A 21,781-nucleotide genomic window follows, 5' to 3' on the forward strand; every position below is an offset into this window, starting at 1 on the left:
TTGGAAGTTACCCACCAGGGCCTACAAATCTGCGGCACACACTCCCCCCCCCCGCCCCCCCCCCCCCCCGTGCCCCGCGCTGGCTAGGCTCGGAGAAGGTCTATCCCTGCACCTTCCAGACCCAAGCCCTGGGTTGGAGGAAAGCGAGGAGCGATGGTCATTGTTCACTCAGGCCTGAGGAAAAGTTGCCAGAATACCAGCACCTCTTACTTTTGGTGAAAAGTTCCCCTAACTCCAGCTTTCAGCACTTGGGATGGGCGCACACATCGCGACTCTCCCTTTCTTACTGTGGGGCACTCTGCGAACACACCCACAGTCACCTCTGCGCGCTCCACTGGAACCCGCTCAGCACACAGCGCACCCCAGCGGCGGCGTGGCCTCCTTCCAGCCGCGGCCACTTAGCTTCCGGAGAGCTAGCCAGTTGCCTCCGCCGCCGCCTTAGAATCTGGGGACCCGACAGACTGCAAGACCCGTCTCCGTTGGACCCCAGGGAGGACGCGCGGCTGCTGCGCCTGCCCCCACCCGCCACACCTGGGAGCGGTGAGGACCAGGAGAGGCGGGGCGCGGCGAGAGGCTGGCGAAGTGCGGGAGCGGCTTCGCTGAAAGCCAGCCGGACTGGAGCAAGGAGGAGGGGGAGGGTCTCGGGGCAGAGTCCTGCTACTCCGAGGGAGGGACCCCAGCTGGGGTGGAAAACAGCACAAACCAGCTGCAGAGACGCTGGGCGCGGATCATGGAGCGGGCCAGCCCTGGCTCCGGGGCGTCGCAGCTGCAGCGGGACCAGGATTGCGTGGAAGCGTGGCTGGATGATCACTGGGACTTTACCTTCTCTTACTTTGTTAGGAAAGCCACCAGGTAAGAAGAGGACCCCTGGAAGACCCACCCGGGGCGCTGAGAGTGACCTGGGGGCGCATCTCTCTCCCTTACTGAATATTCCTCTTCCTTTACCATTAAACAACCTCTGTTCCCAGGCCCTTTGCTTTTGAAGTAGGTCTTTGGAGCTGTTAGGGTGTAAAGACCTCGACTTCATGGCTAGTACAGTCGAAAAGCCCAAGTGTGGTATTCGATCTAACTTGCTCACAAAGTTCAAATACAGAAATGTACATGCGGACGCCCCCCCCCACCCCCACCCCCAGCCCCATACACATACCCCGGCTGCCCTGGTATTCCCTGAGAGCATGATTATTGACATACGTCCGCGCTCACGGGCCTTCCCGCAGCCCTTCTCTAGCCTCCTGGTACCCCTAAATATCCTTAGCCAAACCCAAACAGTTTTTGAGCCCCTTCCCTGCAGCTCCGGAAGCACCATTTCCAACTCGGTCCCAGCGGCTCCGCTCCTCCTCTGTCCCCCCTCGCTCCGGCCCTTGGCGGGGCGGGGAAGCCGGGGTAGGGGCGAAACCAAGAGGAGCCCAAGGCAGCAACATGCAGGAATCTTCCCAGAGTAAGTGCTGTCGCTTTTTGCCCCCCTCCAATCCCTTGCTTGGCCCGGGCCCTTCCTTTCACTCTTTTCTTGCTCCCAAGGCGGCGCCGCTGAAAGGGCTCCGCGGAGGGGTTCGCCGCGCGCACACAAAGGTCGCTGGGGAGGCGCGGCTGGAGCGGACAGCGGGGGACCGACGGGTCCCGCGCGGCCCCAGCCGACCCCAGAGGCCGGCTCTTCCTGGTCCGGAGCCAAGCGCCGGGGCGGCCGCTGCGGACGGCGGGGAGGAGGGCGCCTGTCCTTTGGGAAGTGGCTGCCCGGGGGGCAGTTGGGGCGCGCGTGGGAAACGCTCGCTGTGGAGTTGGGGAGGAATTAAGGCTGAAGCCGAGGAAGGAGGAGCTGGAGCAGAGAGTGCGAGGCGGGCGGATCCCCCGAAGCCTGAGGAGTTGGTGAGAAGCCGCTGGCGCGGGCAAGATTCCTCACGCGGACTCAGGCCGACTCCTGGAAGTGCCTCTTTGGGGAACGGTCCCGAATCCGCCGCCGCTGCCGCCTTGTCCAGGCAAGGGCCGTCGGGCAGCTGACGCTGGCTGCCTTGGCCGCCCGGAAAGCGCACTCAAGGCGGTGATGGTAGAGCGGCCGGCCAGGGCAGGGCGCTGGGCTCCCACCCGCCGGCGCTCGGTCTCCGCTGTGCGGGGCGCTCCCCGCCAGGGGGCGGCGCAGTGCGGGGCGAGCGGGCGGCAGCCGGCAGTGGCGCGGTGGCGGGGTCGGTAAGGGAGCAGGCTTCGAGTCAGCACCTCACCTGGGCACGTCGTCGCCCCCCGGCGCCTCCTGGAGTCCAGAGTCTGCGGAGGCCGCATGGTCTGCACTTCGAACTTCCCATGTTTGCTATGTTGCCCTTTGGAGACAAAACAAGGTAGTCCCTTCAGCATCGCCCCCACCCCCACTTCCGACTTTCCCTTGGGGTCGCGGAGCTGGGTGCTGGGTGGTGGCGCCCGGGGCACAGCAGCGGGGGGGATGCTTCACTGAGAATGGACTGTCTGATACTTTTGTCTTTCTTTATTCTTTTACGGTGAATTACCTGGGGATCTGTGAAGGGGTTCTTTTTAAGGCTGTTTCCTAACGAGTTTGTGTCGATTTCATCACTTTTGGGGGTTTTGGACTGAGGCGACAGCTTAGGGCAAGTCTTATCTTTTCCGTTTAATTACTCCGCCCTCCTTTCAAAGTCCTCTTACCCCGCTTTGAAGATCCACTTCAAAATCCCAAATCTGGAGCAACCAGAGGATAAACCCTGAAAAAAAAAAAATGATTTCTTTTCAAAGGACACTTTCCTTCGAGTTTGGGGTGAGGCACTAAGGCCATCTAGATCTGGAAATATTGATTGTTGTGGGCCCCCAGTTTTCAAAGGTCACCTGCTACCCGAGACCATCTGTCCCTAGTTTCCTTTCACCCTTGCCCACTTCACTTCTCTGTCCTTACTGAATGGGGAGGGGGCAGGAGAGCCGGGCTGATATTTTTCAGTGTGTCGGGGTGTTCTTTGTAGGTGTTTTGTAGGCAGATTATTAGTAGTTGAAAGAAAAAAGTGATTTGTCTTATAAATCAGCATCAGTGTCCTCTTCTTTTTTCCCCCTCTCCCTTTAGAGACGGAAACTTGGGATAGTTTGGTGATCGTTTCTAAGTAGTCATACATAAGAACACTTCACTCAAAGCCTGCTGGTACTTTGAAAGTAACATTTTACTGGAAGTTAAATGGAAAGGGTTAAATTTAATTTTCTTTTCACCTTACTTTTTCTGCCAAGTAGTATTCGATTAAAATCCTCATTTCTCAAAGTTACACTGTTCACTGTAAAATTTAGATCATCTGAAACTCTATCTAAAGACGTTTTTTGGCTATGGTTTTTATATTATAGTTGATGTTGATAATATGACATGTATGTGTGTACATGTACATATTTATATATTTGTAAGAGTTTCTGTTGAGTGTAAGTTGAAAACGAAAGTGTAAAATATTTAAGAGGAGTACAGGCCCTCATTAGGAGATATAAAGTGCTGAAAGTTGTCAGTTTAAAGAATATAACCAATATAGTCAGAGGTTCCTGTTTGGGCTTATATTTGGTGGCATTAACTGGAGATTTAAGTTTGAGAGATTAGACAGTAGTTGGTTATAAAAATTCCAAACTTCTAAACCCAGTGTGATTCATATGGTTGTGCTAAAAACTTATTGCAGACGGTCTAACTCTACAGCTAGGGTCTTTTTTTTTTTTAACTGGAAGCTGTTACTTTGCTTTTTTCCCTTTGTTACACTTTGTAAGTGTAAAATGAGTACTGTATGTGATCCAGGACCCCATGAAACAAGATAGTTCTGTAGAAATATTTAACATGTTTTAAAATTTTAAATAAATTTGGAGTCACTTAGATTGGCCATCTGTGCTTGTAAACAGGTATGTTAATGGAACTATTTCTACTTTATTTGATTTAATTGTTGTCTTTGGACATTCACGCATGCTTTTTTATCCTATCCCTGGACTGAATGATCTGTACTCAGTAGTTGTCTTTGAACAGAATGAAGGTTTCTGGCATTCCTAATTCTCATTTAAATACCTGTGAATTTTCATTGACCTTGAAAGAAGTTCTGCTGCTATATTACGTTGTTTCCTATAACTGTCTTCAAATACAGAGTTAAGCACCTAGTTAAAAGCTGCAAGCTTGGGGCATAGATGCTTTTTAGTAATCACAGCCTGTTTATGTGAATTTGAGTGTCACTTGAACAATTCATAACAATCTATTGGCATAAAAATTCATTTGAGACTAGTAAACTACAACATATGGAAACTCCCACCCTCAATTCTAGACAACTTTGCAGTTCTACCCCCCTGAGATTCTTTGTTAATTAAGGGCTCTAATCTTCATGCATTTGCAAATGAAGGCTTCTTGGTGCTAATGCCACTTTAACAGCTGTCGTTGTTTTTGACAGCATATTAAAATAATGTTACCTTTCATTAGTTAACTAATCATTTCTGCCATTGTGCATGTTTTAGATCATTTAGTTTTGTAGGGGTAACGTGATCGACTTTTTATTGCTTTGTTTTGTACTAGGCAAGAGCTTGAGAATATTTGGCATATAATGGAAATAGGAGTTACTAAGTGAGGACAAGTTTTTATGACCGCTTGGATCAAAGTCCAGAAACAGAAGTTTTACACTTCCATGTAGCTTTCTATGATAGACTTTTTATTTGACACTGCAGAACTGTGCTGAATTAGTTGACATTCTGGGTCCTGTATTTGGGATTTTTTTTTTCTTTTCTCTTCTCTTTCTTACTTTTTTCTTTCTTTTTTTTCATCATTTTTTCTTATCTCTAAAAACTGTAACATTTTTATTTGCAAGATATTTATACTAATCAGTTGATGGATATAAAATAAATATTGCCATCCACTTTTTAGAAATACTGTTTCTGTAATTGTATAGGAATATAATTTTTAATTTTCAGACAAATGATTTGCTAAGCATATTTTATTAAGCTGTCACTAGTGTTGAAGATAATAAAACCCTGTGGTTATTGACTCAGTCTGACTTTAATATTATTTATAATATTTTTATGATGGTAATTCTGATGCAGTAATGACCTTTTCTTTTCGTATGGTTTATAAGCAGGGTTCTTTTGGCCAACTTTAAGCTGTTTTTTAGTGCCCTGAAAGTACTCATGTGTATCAAGTTCTTTCCTCCTAGAAGAAGTTATAGGAACCCCTAAAATGATATTTTTTAGTGCCCTTCCAACGATAGTGTTCTCAAGGTTTCAAAATCAGATCCACTTTAAAGTCTGCAGTGCAAGGTCATGAGTCCTAACAATGTGGTAGAATTAATGCAATGACAATTAGTCATAGATGAATATCTCAAAATAATCTATTTGCTTAGCTAACAAAAACTTAAGTAGGCATATGGTACAATTCAGTAACTTTTTTTTTCAGATCTGTAGAAATTACCAATATTTTCATAAGATCATGTTTCCAACACCTCAAGGTGTACAATTTTTAGCATTTTGAATATGTTGTGCAATAAAATTTTCTTTTAAAGTAATTCCACCTAAATATTTAGATATTTAAAATATCTGAAATTGGCTTTTAGGTTTTATAGGTAAAGTCTGTATCTTCATCCTTATCTGATTACAAAGAATGTCTAAGATACTCCCCTTCCTTTAGATTTGAAACACAAATTAACTTAGAACTTTGCTTGAACTTCCTGGGGCGCCTGGGTGGCTCAGTGGGTTAAGCCACTGCCTTGGGCTCGGGTCATGATCTCAGGGTCCTGGGATCGAGCCCCGCATCGGGCTCTCTGCTCGGCAAGGAGCCTGCTTCCTCCTCTCTCTCTGCTTGCCTCTCTGCCTGCTTGTGATCTCTGTCTGTCAAATAAATAAATTAAAAAAAAATTATAAAAAAAAAAGAACTTTGCTTGAACTTCCTAATGCATTTTAATAATGCTCAGGAAAGATTTCTTCTGTAATTGAAAAGGCTACACAGAACTGTTTGGTGTTTATTAGTTTATAATTTTTCAACCTAATAATTTATTAAATCTGTAACTGTTATGTTGAGTTATATTTGTTCTTTGTTCTCTGAGCTGGTTTTAGGATCACAGGCCCTTGCTACGATGAAAGCCTTTGGTAAGGACTGCAGGGCAATTGAATAAATCACTGAGTTGATTGATCGTGGAGGGTTGAAAAATGAATTTAGGATAATTTCTTGAATTTCTGAATTTAGGATGCAGGCTAGCTACTGACTTTGCAGGACTTCCTGTGAAATTAGTTTAGCTGGACAGATGTAGATTCAGTTTGACCAGTGTTTACAGCTGATTGATGTGGTCTTGGAGATATCTGTTATATCAGGTGTTCAGTAAAAAGTCCCTGTGAGCTACATACCTAGGAATAAAAATTGAAGAAAGTATTTCCAACATGAGTCATTCATTTGATATTTAGCCCTGTAATCTTATTTATTGACTTGGTATTCCCATTTAATTTGAATATATATATATATATAAATTTTGTGATATAAATGCTTTATTCATTTTCTTTAACTGGTAGGAATTTATACTTATTGCTAACCAAATGTTTAAGGCAGATAAAGCAAACTGAATGTTAAGTTCTTAAGAATCATTTTGCTAGGGATACCTGGGTGACTCAGTCAGTTAAGCGTCTGCCTTTGGCTCAGGACATGATCTCTGGGTCCTGGGTTTGAGCCCTGTCTCTGGCTTCCTCCTCTGTGGGGAGTCTGCTTCTCCCTCTGCCCCTCCTCCTGCTTGTGCAGGAGCACACGGGCATGCTCTCTTTCTCTCAGATAAATAAAATCTTTAATTTTGATAAGTATTCTAAAAAACTTCTAAAAAGCTCTTAAGGATATCTATTTATTATTTCTCTGGTTTGTAATTTGTACTCAACATGCTTTTTCAAATGTTTTCTGCCATTGCTTTAGCTTCTGTATTCTTCAAGACTTTTCCCTTGATTGTCAATTTTAAAATCAACCTTTTGCAAATTATCTTCTCTGAATGATTTTATTAAATCTAAACTTGGGAGAAGAAAGATCCCCCCTCTAGTATCATATCCCTAGTGATAACTATAAAAAATAGCAATCATTATTTCTACTCTTTGTTGAATATATATGCCAAAGTTGTAAGAAAAGGTCCTAATCTTTTAAGCTGATGAAATAATTAAAGCACACACACACACACAGAGGGTTTTTGAATTAGAGGGATCATGTAATCCAGTGTTTCTTACACTTAAATAATGTTCCTTTGTTAAAAAAAGATATTCTTATTCATCTCTAGTATATTAGTTAGAAAGTGTTTGGTCGTAACTACTTCAATTCATACAAAATTGACTTACATAATTAAGTACCTGGAGATTGTTTTGATTGTGAAATTCAGCTGATCAAATATTGTCAAGATTCTGCTTGTCTTTATATCTTTTTATCTGGCCTTCCTTCAGTCCATCCACCCATCCATTCTTTCTTCCTTCCTTCTTTCCATCCATCCATCCATTCATACATCCATCCATTTTTGGGCTCTATGTTGTGTTGGCTTTATTCTGTATGCTTTCATTATATGCTGGAAGCTATTTTCAGGGCAACTTTCTATGGGTCTTAAAATTCTCATGTTAGATAAATACCTTGTTATTTATGTCAGTCCTTTCAAAGTTACACTGGCCTTTCTTGGGTCATGTGCCTGCTCTGGATCAATCACTGTGTCCAGAAGAATAGGGTTATCTAAGTACTTTGATGTGGCAGGTAACCTGTAAGATGATACGCTTTTAGGGGACAGGGAATTCCCAAAAGAAAGTGATACAGACACACCCAGAAGTTCCAGATATCTATCACACCTAGTGTTGGACTTCCTTTTATTTAATGTTAGTTAAATGCGGAACTCTTAAGAGTAGGTATGATTTAATCATAATTACAGCATTTTCCCAATTATAATACCAAAATAAATTTATAAGTTAACTGTGAATAAAAGTGGTACATCTCCAGCCAGATGCTAATTGACAGCATTTATTAAATCAACATGGCAGAGTGAAGATGGCCCTGACTGCCCAGTAAAGGGTCTGGTGAGGTCAGCTCACCTTTGCTACAGTTGTCCTGATGATTCACTTCTCCTACTGGGTCTGCTCAGTCACCAAGCTTTTATTCCCATAGCACAGCATACCAGCTTATAGTTTGCACTTGATTTGAAAGCATATTTGCATATATTAAATTTGTCTCTTTTTTATTTTCTCTTTTATGCTAGAACCACGGGCTGTAGTGTGATTGTAAACATAAGTATAAACCTGGTAGAATTGCAGGACAGTGTTTGATTTTAAGGTGGTCATCCCAGTCTTTTAAAGTATATGTCTTTCACCTTTTTGTTTTGTTTTGTTTTAATTATCATGAGTGTGAAAATGCAAAATTAATACCTTTTCATAGAAAAATTACAGATATTCAAGACATACTTGTTTGGGACTCTCAGGCTTTCACATACCTCAGATTGAAAAATGCGAAGCCAGTGCAATCTTCCCTTATATCAGCTACAAAATGAATCAGATTATGTATTTACAGCATCAGTGTCTGTTAGTTATTATGCTTCCTTTCAGCTATAAGTAGGTTTTCCTTTAAGGAATATTTTTCACACATGTGACTGTGAATGCACGGAAAATTACAGAACATGTTTCGTTCAACTCTTGGTCAAATTTGAATGTAAAACCGTAAGATGCAATTCTGTATTTTATTTATATTTGGTCCCAGTTAATTTCTCAGATGTTTTCATAACTAAAGTGAACTTGGAAATACTGAATAACTTCAGGCAGAGCATTCATTTCCTTTCCATGACAGATCCAGGAGAAGTAATCACTATAAACTCAGCGTAGAGATTATTCAAGGGTATCACTTGGACGTGCTCCAAATCTTCCCAGGTTCATTTAATAGCCTGTTATAGTATAGTCATCTTTTTTGTCATCGAAGCCAGTGCTTTTCAAAAGGGATGTTATTGGGGGTGCCTGGGTGACCCAGTTAGTTAAGTGTCTAGCTCTTGATTTTGGCTCAGTTTGTGATCTCAGTGTTGTGAGATTGAGCCCTGCATCTGGCTTGATCCTGGGTATGGAGCCTGCTTAAGATTCTCTCGGACGCCTGGGTGGCTCAGTGGGTTAAAGCCTCTGCCTTGGGCTCAGGTCATGATGCCAGGATCCTGGGATCCAGCCCTGCATCGGGCTCTCTGCTCAGCAGGAATCCTGCTTCCTCCTCTCTCTGCCTGCCTCTCTGCCCACTTGTGACCTCTGTCTGTCAAATAAATAAATAAAATCTTAAAAAAAAAAAAAAAGATTCTCTCTCTCTCTTTCTCTCTCCCTCTGCTCCTCCCCTGCCCCCCAAAAAGAAAAGTTGGAGGATGCTATTAGCATTCAGTGGTGACCTTTTTATGTTGTTGTGAGGGGCTGTTCAACACACTGCAGGATGTTTAACATCTCTGTGGCCCAGACATTAAATGCCAGAGCACCCCCATCATTATGCTCCACATTTGCAAGTGCCTCCAAGGGCATATTACTACATACATATTGCTTGTGTTCTAATACTAAAAACATAGTATTTTGAACTGTTTAATATTGATTTCTACTGATGGTGGGTAAGGGCCCTAGGTGGGAAAAATCTTAGCTTCAACTGTAGAACTATCTCTTTAAAAAAGTATGACCTTAGGTGCTTTGTCTGCCTTCTCTGTAAAATGTAAATAACATTTATTTCATAGGCTTCTTAAGAAATTTAAAGGAGATAATGCATATTCCTTTCTCTTTTTTTAGAGTGAATTTCAGTAGTTTACTGTTTTACCTTGAGAATCATTAGCACTTTAAATATAATTATATATTTTAATAGTCATTCTTTTATTCTGGTAGTGGGAATTAGAACCAATGAACAGTGATTTCATAGATTTTAAGAGACCTTATTTTTTACGTGAAAATTAATTAATGATTTGAATAGAACCATTTACGGATTGTGTGAGGTTCTGGAGAGGGAATTTGAATTAGAGTCCAGACCTCCCTGTGTTGTCCACAGCCCAGTTTGGCCCAAATCAATAACCCTGAGCTTTTAAGTGGGAGGGGGTAGGGAATCAAGGCAGAGAAATTCATTAGTGAGTTTAAAAATCTCTTTCCATTCTTTTTTTTTTTTTTTTTTTTTAATGTAATTTGAGAGAGTGAGAGAGAGAGCTCACAAGCAGGGGGAGCTGCAGAGAGAGAGAGAGAAAGAGAAGCTGACTCCCTACTGATCAGGGAGCCCAACACTGGGTTGATCCCAGAACCCTAGGATCTTGACCTCAGCCTCAGCCAGAGGCAGCTGTTTGACTGAACCACTTGGGGCACCCCCTCTCTGAGCATTCTTGATTCTCACAAGGAGAACAGATTATCAGATTCTCAGATTAAGTAGTTTTCTTCTTTAACTACTTTCCAAATATGAGTAGTGGATCCAGGTCAAATTATGCAAGCGGTATAACTGAAACTATAAAATTAGGACCTAAAAGCAATTTTTGTGCTTTTCCTATAGATAATTTTGGCAGATTTCCATATGAGTTTTTAACCATCCCTTTCTAGACAGGAAATTAGTACACTTTTCCTAATCCTGGTTTTAAAAGTGATTAATTCACACAACTTAAGAAAAAAAGCATTGGCTAGAAAGAAAAAAGGATGATGTTTTAACAGTAAACTTAAAAACATGGGAATGCATTGTGTTTTGTGCATTACTCAGGGCCTGCAACTTTTTACTCTTTTATCTGAGACACCCTGCAAATCTCCCCAAATGTTGCTGCTCAAGGACTTGCTGCATAGCCTTCCATGAAGCCCAGGCTTCAGCCTAGTTAGAGAAATTCCTCATGAGCCCCTTAGGATAGGAACTAAAACGGACCAACTTCAGTCCCCAAATCTGTAGCAGAGTGTTAAAGTATTATTTTGTCTAGTATTAAAACCATTCTCTAGTTTAGAATTACGGTTATTATGAAATATTGCTGTGGTTTTCGTTACAGGTAATTAGCTATATATTTTCTCACATTTGTTGTCAGTTATTTTATCTTCGATATTTTGAAAAAAATATCTTTAAATCTCTAATTTATTTTTGCAAAAAATTAATTTTTAAGTGATAATGGAAAAACAAGTTATGTTCTTGCATTTATTTTTCTGAGCTAAATGTTCAGCTCTTGATTCCCAGACCTGTACTCCTGGGGCTAATAATACATTATATGTTTATAAAAAATTTAAAAAATTATAAAAAAATAAAATAAAATGTTCAGCTCTTTATTTTTATATATTATTCAGAAAATTATGTCATATGTAAGTGGAGTTATTAGTCTAGGGAGTCTTAATGTTTTTTCAGTTCTAATTTGAGAAAATACTATCATTAAACCAACTATGTTTTTCATATGTGTTTCTGTAGAGACATTAATGTTTCCAAACTAGGAGCTAAAGAAACAATGGCTAACATCTAGTTATTCTGTACAAGGCCACTGAATAAATTATTTTTATTTTTACAAAAAATTGGTTTTGAAGATACACTCCATTTAATAATGTTTGATTAACTTAAAAATAATAACTATCATATATTAAATATTGTATTAGACATAGAGTTTGTGTGTCCCAGACTCTGTGCTATCACTTTATATGCATTATTTCCTTTAATTTTTTACAAAGATTTATTTATTAGAGAGAGAGAGAGAGAGTGTATGTATGTGTGCATGTGCGAGCTAGGGGAGGGGCAGAGGGAGAGAGAGAATCCTCTAACAGATTCCTGGCTGAGCATGGAGCCCACCACAGGGATCAATGGATCCCTGAGATCATGACCTGAGCCGAAATCAAGAGTCAGCTGCTTGACTGACTGAGCCAACAAGACACCCCTACTTTAGTTTTCTTAAGTACCAGAGGGAGGTTTGTCATTATCTCCATTCATTTATGGAAAGAGTTAATAATGTACCTAAGGTTTTACTGTTAGAAAGAAGTAGCTCTGGGGTTAAAGCCCAAGTTTGTCCCACGTAGGGCGCTTACCCACCAGGCTCTACTGGAGTTTAGTGTCAGCGGTAAGGGAAGCAAAGCAAAGGCTCATAGATTTAATGTCATGTGGACTCTAACGCAGGAAAAGGTTCAGGTTTCTCCTAGGGCCATTTAATGTGCATGTGCATTACTAAATAATGTGCCTGGAGACTTTGCCCAAGTGGGTTTAGTTTCCATATATAATTTTAGAGTATAAAAAGTGGGAACTCTCAAATGACATTTTAAAATAGAATGGCTGAATATTTAGGTACTAGGCCATCACAACTATATTTTTAGTATTAGAACACAAATACCCTAAGTACAGTATATTTTCAAAGAATTTTTATCCTTTGATACATTATTTTAGGCAAAAATACCAAATACATTAAACTATTGCTCTATAATTAGGTTTCATTTAATTGTGTTTTTAACTTAGGAGAGTTACGGTGTTTATATCACAATTTTACTTTGCTTTGTAAATTTTTCTTCTTTTTTCCTCAGTTTTCCAGATGCCAAGAAATGTTATATAAAACCTAGGCAAAGTATTTTAATCATTTTCCCTTTTCAGGACATCTGGAATATTAAATACATATTTTAAGGCATTTCTGTCTTTTTTAAGATTCATTTTGTAAGATGAGTGAGCACTTCAACGTTGGTAGAAAGTTAAGTTATTGCTGCATAGAGTCCTTATGGACTCAGATACCTGTGTGCGTGTGTGTGTGTGTGTGAGTGTGTGTGTGTGTGTGTCTTTTGCCAATCATATTTGAAATACTATGCAAGAGTTTACATCTCTCTGTTCTGTCAGTAAGTTGTGCACTTCCTACTTAATATTTTTAGATAGAAGGCATTTTGAGGAGGCTGTTACATATCTAGATTAGTGGAAAATTTCTAGAACACAAACTATAAATTGTAGTTTTCTTTCCTGTGATAGGTTTTTAATAATCTTGAGTAAAAATGAGAAATTGGAAAAGGAGGAAAAGTTTTGATTGTTAACAGCGTATGTGCCTTATGGTTACCTTTCATATTTTCAGTGAGGATTACTAATCAACTTGTAATATTTTTAGAAAGAAGATGAAGTGTACTCAATAAACAAACTTAAGTCTATTTTAATATCCATAAAAAAGGTATGGCTAGGTTTGAACCATTAAATTAAATCATTAAGTTAGTTGATGTTACCATTTTAAGAATGATACACTTTTCATCAACTTAAAAAAATATAAGCACACAGGGTTCTGCCACATTTATAATTTTGAGGAAATAAACTCTGTTATAACCACTGTAAAAAATGACAATTCATTTTCTAAGCTTTCCCACTAACCCGAGTTTTTTTGATCTTTTTTATCATTCACAAATGAACGAACTTGGTCATCCCTCTGTGTATTACTAAAGATTCAAAATGTCCAACTAGAAATATCCAGCTCAGCCTTTTCCTGCAGCAGCTGCTAGAACCCGACTTCCTGGCCTTTTGAGTGCATGAACTCATTTGGTTTTGTAGGGCGCTCCACCTACTTTGTAACACCATTTTAAAGGGTGCAGTGCTGGTAGTGTTAATAAAGAACCTCAGTGAAATCAAAATGTGTTAAACATTACTCTTCATGACACTGATTTTTAAGTCAAATTGCCATTGCATGAGCAGTTTGGACTGCAAGAGTCTTCCCTAAAGTAGAATATTAAGAAAATAAACTTCTGAGGGTATCATGCTTAGCGAAATAAGTCAATCGGAGAAAGACAACTATCATATGATCTCCCTGATATGAGGGAGAGGAGATGCAACATGGGGGGTTAAGGGGGTAGGAGAAGAGTAAATGAAACAAGATGGGATTGGGAGGGAGACAAACCATAAGTGACTCTTAATCTCACAAAACAAACTGAGGGTTAATGGGGGGAGGGGGGTTGGGGGGGTGGGATTATGGACATTGGGGAGGGTATGTGCTATGGTGAGTGCTGTGAAGTGTGTAAACCTGGCGATTCACAGACCTGTACCCCTGGGGATAAAAATATATGTTTATAAAAAATAAAATTTAATTTAAAAAAATCTTAAAAAAAATACAAAAAAAAAAAGAAAAGAAAAGAAACTTCTGATTGGACTTACTAATATTTAAAAGGATTTGAGGGGCGCCTGGGTGGCTCAGTGGGTTAAGCCGCTGCCTTCGGCTCAGGTCATGATCTCGGGGTCCTGGGATCGAGCCCCACATCGGGCTCTCTGCTCAGCAGGGAGCCTGCTTCCCTCTCTCTCTCTCTGCCTGCCTGTCTACTTGTGATCTCTCTCTGTCAAATAAATAAATAAAATCTTTAAAAAAAAAAAAATATATATATATATAAATAAAATAAAATAAAAGGATTTGAAATGTAAAATTCAGGTCACATTTGTGACAAGTCATGGCAAGTTTTTGATAACTGCCGTTTAGCTTTATTTCCTGTCATCGAATTAGTATCAATATTTTGGGCTCTTTACTTGCTTAGTGTGGCAAAGTGTCCCGTTGTGAGCCTGAGCAGCATCTAAGGTATATACAAGTTTGAAACCACAGATGATACTCACATTGTGTTACCTGAGAGGAATAACTCCCAACATTGATTTTGGTACCCTCCAGGGTTTCTCTATTTATTTTAAGACATGCTGTAAAAGTTAAAAACAAACACACACAAAACGAAATTTAATTTAGCCATTTAAAATGAGTACCACTCATTTATGAGGTAAGAAATTCTTTGTATCATAAAATAAGGAAGGATATAAGTGAGTGGAATTTGGTATGGAGAGAAGGAATGATTTGGACGGGATGTTAAACATCAGGATCTGTAAATTTTTGGCACCGATTTTCACAGCATTTCCCTTGACCAGGGCTTTATTTCAAGTGTCTAGGGCCTGTTAGCTTTCCTTAACAGCCTTGTAAAGTGAAATCAACTGAAAGACTTAAAGAGGGCCGCCCTGCTTTTAATTGCTGCCAGCTTTGCTGGGCAGTTAGGAAGGACATGCTTATCCACGAAAGCAGAGCCCCTAAGTGCTTGTACATTGGGTCAGAATAACTTGCAGAACTGTGTCTTTTTCCTTCTTTTTGCTCCGTTAGTTAGGCTGCAACTTGTATAGAGTTATGATAGGACTCTTATTTTTTTGGAAGAGGGAGAACTTCATGGGATTCTATTAAGAATGCCATTCTGGGGGTACCTGGGTGGCTCAGTGGGTTAAAGCCTCTGCCTTCAGCTCGGGTCATGGTCTCAGGGTCCTGGGATCGAGCCCCACATCGGGCTCTCTGCTCAGTGGGGAGCCTGCTTCCCCCTCTCTCTCTGCCTGCTTCTCTGACTCCTTGTGATCTCTGTCTCTGTCAAATGAATAAATAAAATCTTAAAAAAAAAAAAAAAAAAAAGAATGCCATTCTGTAGTATCTGCTTTGGCCAAGGGCTTTGAGTCATCAGGTTGCCCGTAGCCAGCCTGTTTCCAGACCTGTTAGCCCACTCAGCCTCTGTACACCAGGAGCACCTTTTTTCCCCTCATTGTTTCTCTGATTCTTAGAACTTTATGAAGAAAGGAACAGCCACCGCTTCCTACCCCTGCCTTGCATCTCCATTGGAATGAGTGCTTAGGGTACAGGAAATAGCAAAATCTTAAATATATGGAGGAGATTTTGAAATGCCTTTACAAGTGTTTTCTAATTTGATTCCTGTATCAGCCCTGCAGGGTGAGTGAAGGAGTAAGGAGGTCCTTCTCCCATTTAAAAGAGGAAGTGGAGAGGGAAAAAAAAGTTATTGAGTTGACTGACCTAATGATCACCCACTGGCCTGTTGAGAAAGGAAGCCTTTGTTGGGGGGGGTGGGGGGTGTCTTCATGGCCTGTTAATACAGCTGCCCTTGTTTACAACTGAAAGACTGGAAATCCAGAGAAAGTGTAAATGGTTCAGGCTCACTTTATGTAGTCTTATAGCTTCTGATGGCCTGTTTGGTATTCTTGATTTTATACCCTGCTGAAGACAGCACCTTGCACTTCATCAAGATGTCAGTAGAGGTGGTGTTTTCCCTGTTTTTATAGAAGGTGAAGTTGAAACTCAGAGGAGGAAAATTGTTTGCTTCTGGCCATACAATTCATTTGTAGGAAATCCTTAGATTAGATTATAATTTAGGATTCCCAAAAACTTAGCCCCTTGATGCTTTGTAGTCCCAAGGATTTTTAGCAATTAGGCAGCCTCTCATTTATGAGTCAATTATAATTTGTTTTTTCTCTATTAAATACATGGTGTGGTTTTGAGAGTAAAATGAAAGAACTTGGTTTAAAGAGAAATTTTATACCACAAATCATTAATCTATAAGCTTTCCAAAGGTTCAGTTATTATACAAAGGATCACAGTGTGGTAGTCCTTTGTGCTCTTTTGATGGTAAAATTAGTGTTAGTGCTTTGATAGCCTGGAGCTCATTAGTATGCTGTATAGAACCTACCTTTTCTTTGTTGTCTATCTGCCAACAATTTCAGTTGGGGAAAGGAATATAGAATGAGTGGTGTGGTCAGAGGAAATACAGGATACCCAGTTAAATTTGAATTTCAGATACCACTTAGACTAAAAATTATTCATTGTTTATCTGAAATTCAGTTTTAACTGGGTGTTCTGTATTTTTCTTTGCTAAATCTAGCAACCTTAAGAATCACTGTTCTCTTGAACACATTCATTATACATTTTTTTTTCAGTGCATTGTTTTAGATTTATAAAACACGACCTGATTTTAGAGAAACAGACCTGGGATTTTTTCAGGACACAATCCTTAAGAATCTTTATTTTCTGAGTCCTTTGAGACATTTTTTACCTCAATGGCTTAATGTGCCATCTTTTTATGATCTGAGTGCAAAAAATTAAGTTAGAAAATGTGTTATTTTAAGTGATCTTATTCTCTCTATGCCTTGTATGCTTGAATTTGAGTTTGACTCTTCTGGATGCAGCCAGAAGTTACAGAGTGCCTCCTTTGGGATAAGCATTGATGTTCTGGAAACATTTATATTCTTACAGGCCATAAGACTTGGAAAAGGAGACCTGGATTTGACTCCTGATTTTGCTATCAAATAGAGATCTTTGGTTCAGCCATTTATTTTTAGCTTCATAATTTAGGAAACAGGGTTGTTAACACCTGCCTTACCGGGTTTAAATAAAATGGTGCCCCCCTTTTTCTCCCAGTATCATTCATATAAGTACTTTTCAAAATCCTAAAAATTAAGGAAGAGAAGTGAAAATAGAAAACCTATCCTATCCACAGGAGTGATTTGCCCAGTCAGAAGTACCATCTAGGTTTCTTGAATCCCATCTGATGCTTTTTTTTTTTACCCTTATATCTGACATATTCACAGTTGTCTTTTCCATCTTTGTTCATTTGTATCCATTTACACTTAACTTCATATGTTGGCAAAATCCAATATGTATATAAATTAACTCCTGAACACAACATAAACTTCAGTTTTGGAGGCGTGGTCACTGAATGGTTTGCCTGGGGAATTTAGTACTCTCTGGTGTGCAGCATAGTGCCTGACACACTCAGATCTTTACCTTAGGAGAATAATTCATTCTGTAAGAAAAATGATATTTAAGCATGAATCCAATTAAAATGGGGAAAAAAAATCAGTAGAAAGGATTGATTACAACTTTATCTTGAAAACGGACCCAGAGATTATGAAAGTAAATTAACCTTGTCCTAGATTTAATAAAATTTATATTATAATGAATATTTCATGCTAAATTTTAGAATAAACAATTTTTAACAAAACTATTACATAATCAATTAACTTCTCCATGTTTGACTTTTATGACAGGGTGAGAGATTCTTTTTTTTTTTCAAGAAATAGTTTTTCAAATTAATATTTTGAAGGTTTCTTCAGATTTTTCAAGGATATTTCTTAGTCTTGAAAATAATTATTTAAATAAAATTCTCTTTTCAAGTAACTTATGTCATTTTCCTTGTTGATTATTTTTGTATTTGTTAGATGGTCTTTAATTGGGCATAGCCCTTAATTGTTAGTGGCATTGTGTAATATTATAATTGTCATGTAATGTAATTGTAAAAAAAGTAATATATTGTAATGGTTCTCCAACACTGATCTACTTCTAGAAATTCTGTATCTTATATAAGAATTTTAATTTTGATTTGCAGATTATTTGTATTTGTATAGAGACTGAAATACTAAAAAATTATCGGAAGAGGATTAATAGTCTTAAGAGGAAAGGCCCACTTCATATGGCCACCTGGGTCGTACACTACAAAACTTTAAGGGATGTGTGATGAGAGAGAGATGTGAGAAATGATTTAATTTTATTTGTGGGTTGGTTCCTAAGTGAGTGTTTTGATATTATGATAACGTATGTTTTCCTACATTAGCATGTAACTACAGGGACTCAGATAATCAATAATGTGGTCATTATAATGTGGTCATGAGAAACCCCATCCCCCATGACTGGTGGTTAATAAAAATTGTTGATTGAATGAGTGAATGTACAAGATCTGCTATTCCTGTATAATTTAATATTAAATTCCCTCACCAAGAAAATAGCTAGAAACAAAAACACTTGTGAGGCAGATACAGTAATAAAAAAACATAGAACAAAGTATTTTTAAGCACTGGCTCCATTTAAGACATATAGTAGGTCCTTCAGGTTATATGAAAATAAATTAACCATAGTCAGTTGAGACTTACATCATACCATAGTCAGGATGAGACTTACATCCAAGAAGTAAAGAATATTAACAGTTAAACCACAGTGTTGATTTCTTGTAACAAATATACCAGCATTCATATATTCAAAGACTGTTGTCCCTTTTGGTGTAGTTAATTTAGGAGCCTTACTTTTGATCCATTCACTTTACTCAAGAATTATTTTTTGTAGACAGACTATGAGACAGGCATTTTCTAAGACAGACAAGTAGCTCTGATGAAATTTACATCTGGTTGGAGGGGACAGACAATAAAACAACAGATTAACCAATAAGAAAAATATCCAGTAAGAAGCATTTAGGCGCTGGGAGGTGAGAACATCATGTGTCAGAGGCCACTCTAGGGGGCATGACCAGGGAAGAATTGTCTGAGTGGAGAACATAGAAGCTATGATCAGCCAGACATAGGTGAGGGGAGAACATTCTGGACTGGGGACAGTTAGAGTTTGGGGTGCTTGAGGAGGACCAGGGAGGCCAGCCTGGCCAAGTGGAACTGTGGTAGGGGATTAAAAGATTTTGGGTTTTGTTCTCTATTCACTGAGAAGCCAAGTACGATAATCGACGATGTTAAGATATATTTTGTTCAAAGATTGCTCTGACTGCTGTGGGGAGAATGGATTGAACGGGGGCGAGTATAACATAGAGAGACCAGTGGGGGCTTGGGGCCACAGTGGACTTGGACCAGGATTTAATGCAAGAGATAGAAATGAACAGATTGAGATATAAGGTTTGGGGAGTCACATTGATGCGACTTGACTTGGACATGAGATTTGAAGGAAAAAGAAATTTAGAGTAATTCCTACATGTTGATTTGAGTAACTAGGGAGGTGATGGTGCCCTTTGTTAATAGGAGGAAAACTGGCAGAGAGTGAGATTGGAGTAAGATGATGGGTAGGGCATTAGGAATTCTGTTTTCACCATTTTAAGTTGTCTGTTTAGATAGCTGCATGGATCTGTCATGTAGATATTTTGATTAAAAAAAAAAGTTGGGGGCGCCTGGGTGGCTCAGTGGGTTAAAGCCTCTGCCTTTGGCTCAGGTCATGATCCTGGGGTTCTGGGATCCAGCTCCTCATCGGCTCTCTGCTCAGCAGGGAGCCTGCTTCCTCCTCTCTCTCTGTCTGCTTCTCTGCCTACTTGTGATCTCTGTCTGTCAAATAAATAAATAAAATCTTTAAAAATATATAAAAATTAGAAAAAAAGTTGATCACCATTTTCCAATAAGAAGATAAGAAATAAATTGGACTTAATTTTATAATGGTAGCTGAAATAACTCAAATGCCTCTTTTATATTGATTTAACAATTTAAGTTACATGTACATATGTTTAAATCACATAAAATATGTTAATTTAGACATAGAGCTTTTTCCCTATCTGTATTTTACAAAACAATTTTAGTCAGAAACTTCCTGTACATTTTTGACAGCTTCACATGCTTTTTTGATATCAATGTCTTTGGTACTGCTACTGCAATTTTGGAGGGTTATGTAAGTGTTTTTTCTTAAAGGGATCTTTGAAAGGTTTTTACAACTGTATCTAACACTTGAAATTCTGAGGTCATTCTGATAATATCTGTTATTATTTTTTTTACCCATTCCTTTCTAGACTGGTACTATTTCAGAGTAATAGATATTTACCAAATAATACAGTGTTGTTCAAAACAAAATAATCAATAGGGTATCTAAAAAATGGAAAACTTAGTAGAGATTCAGAAATAAGTCAGCCTCTTCTTTTTCCCTCTGTATTCTTCTTTTTTCACTTAATAAATTGTGGAGATTATTCACAGCGGCTCATACAACAATTTTTCAGGACTGCCCTAGTATTCCATTATATAAATGTATCATTATGTATTTAAACAGCTGGTCCAGGTAGCTTGTTATCTTTGCTATAACAAACGGGTGCTACAATAAATAGTCTGGAACTTCTTTGGCCACATGGATGAAATCTCGGGAACAAAGGATAAATGCATTTGAAAATTTGTTAGAAATTGCCTGTTTACCTCCAGCGAGGTGGTAAAAAAAATTTTTTTTTTCTGGAAAAGTCTCTTAAGGTAGAGAAGGAATTTTATTTTACATCATTCAGTATCAGAAGATTGTGTTGATCTGGACCCAATGCCCTCAGATAAAGGAATCCTATTTAATATATACATGCATGCAAATAAAGCATAAAAGTGAATGAATAATGCATTTTAAAATAAATTGTCTCAAGACTGCATGCATCATATATACAAGAAAGATAGAAAACAAACTTGAAACTCTTAAACGTGCATCTTAGTGATAGTATAGATTTGTAGGTAAACGTTAAAAATAGTCCTTTAACATTAAAATCACAAAACATTTTGCTATAAATGTAGTTTTATCATTCTATTGTGTAAAACTAATGTGTTATTTTCCTTTTTCATATTACTACAGCCAAAACGATTGAAGAGTGTCCGTATACCAACACTCTCCAAAATAGTGCATTGTCCAACTTTTTGTCCTGGCCTTTTAGTGAAAATAATCAATATGTCATTGTAGAGTGGGGATTGTTTTGCTTTTATTATGGACAAATTCTTTTAAATATCATCAGTGATAACTAGTTTTTGTCTTTTGAATGTGAATTTGAGTCTTGGGAAAAGTCAAATCTGCATAAGAGATATTAAGTTAGCTGTTACTCTAGGGTTTTTTTGTGTGGTGTTTTTTGTGGTTTTTGTTTGTTTGTTTTGGCTTTGGTTTTGGTTTTGGTTTTGGTTTTATTTGTTAGTTTTGAGAGGAGGGCTTAGTGAAAAACAAGATGTAACTTTTAGAAGAAACTAATATCCTTATTTACCTTATAAATTTTCTTAAAAGTTAGTTTCAAAAGAAGAGCCCCCAAAATGTCTAAAGTAATGTCACTGTCAATTGGTATAAGATTACATTTTTTTCAAGGGAAATCATTTGAACTGAACAGTCATTTTGATGTATATGATCTGATGATTGTTTAAAAAAAAAAATCGCCTACCATGAAGCCTTTAGCTCAAGTGGATTTCTTGAGAGGTATATTTTAGACAAATGACTTAAATTTTCTTGGACAAAATTTTTAAAATTAGGTATTGCTTACTTTCTAATTTTCTCCTTTATATAAGAACAGATAATCTGGAAGAAGAGATAATTGTTACCATTGTTGAACAAGCATTATTAGAATAATATTTACAGAAGTCAAT

The 21,781-nt window shown here is 38.8% G+C and overlaps 1 protein-coding gene across 2 annotated transcripts in view; it reads left to right on the forward strand.

The window, feature by feature from the left end:
* The first annotated feature begins 441 nt into the window (after positions 1-441).
* Positions 442-21,781, forward strand: part of LOC111153963 (phosphodiesterase 5A) — a 156,097-nt gene continuing 134,757 nt past the window's right edge. The window contains exon 1 of one of the 2 annotated variants that reach the window (XM_022513324.1): positions 442-852. In XM_022513324.1, coding sequence (XP_022369032.1) covers positions 731-852 — 122 coding nt within the window. In that variant the 5' untranslated portion in view covers positions 442-730. Of the gene's footprint in view, positions 853-1,392; positions 1,439-21,781 lie in introns of those variants that run through there. The other variant, XM_022513330.1, reaches the window with a different exon arrangement.

Source organism: Enhydra lutris, unplaced genomic scaffold, assembly GCF_002288905.1.
Source record: "Enhydra lutris kenyoni isolate GAN:26980312 unplaced genomic scaffold, ASM228890v2 scaffoldscaffold3, whole genome shotgun sequence".
In the NCBI taxonomy this organism is placed as follows: domain Eukaryota; kingdom Metazoa; phylum Chordata; class Mammalia; order Carnivora; family Mustelidae; genus Enhydra; species Enhydra lutris.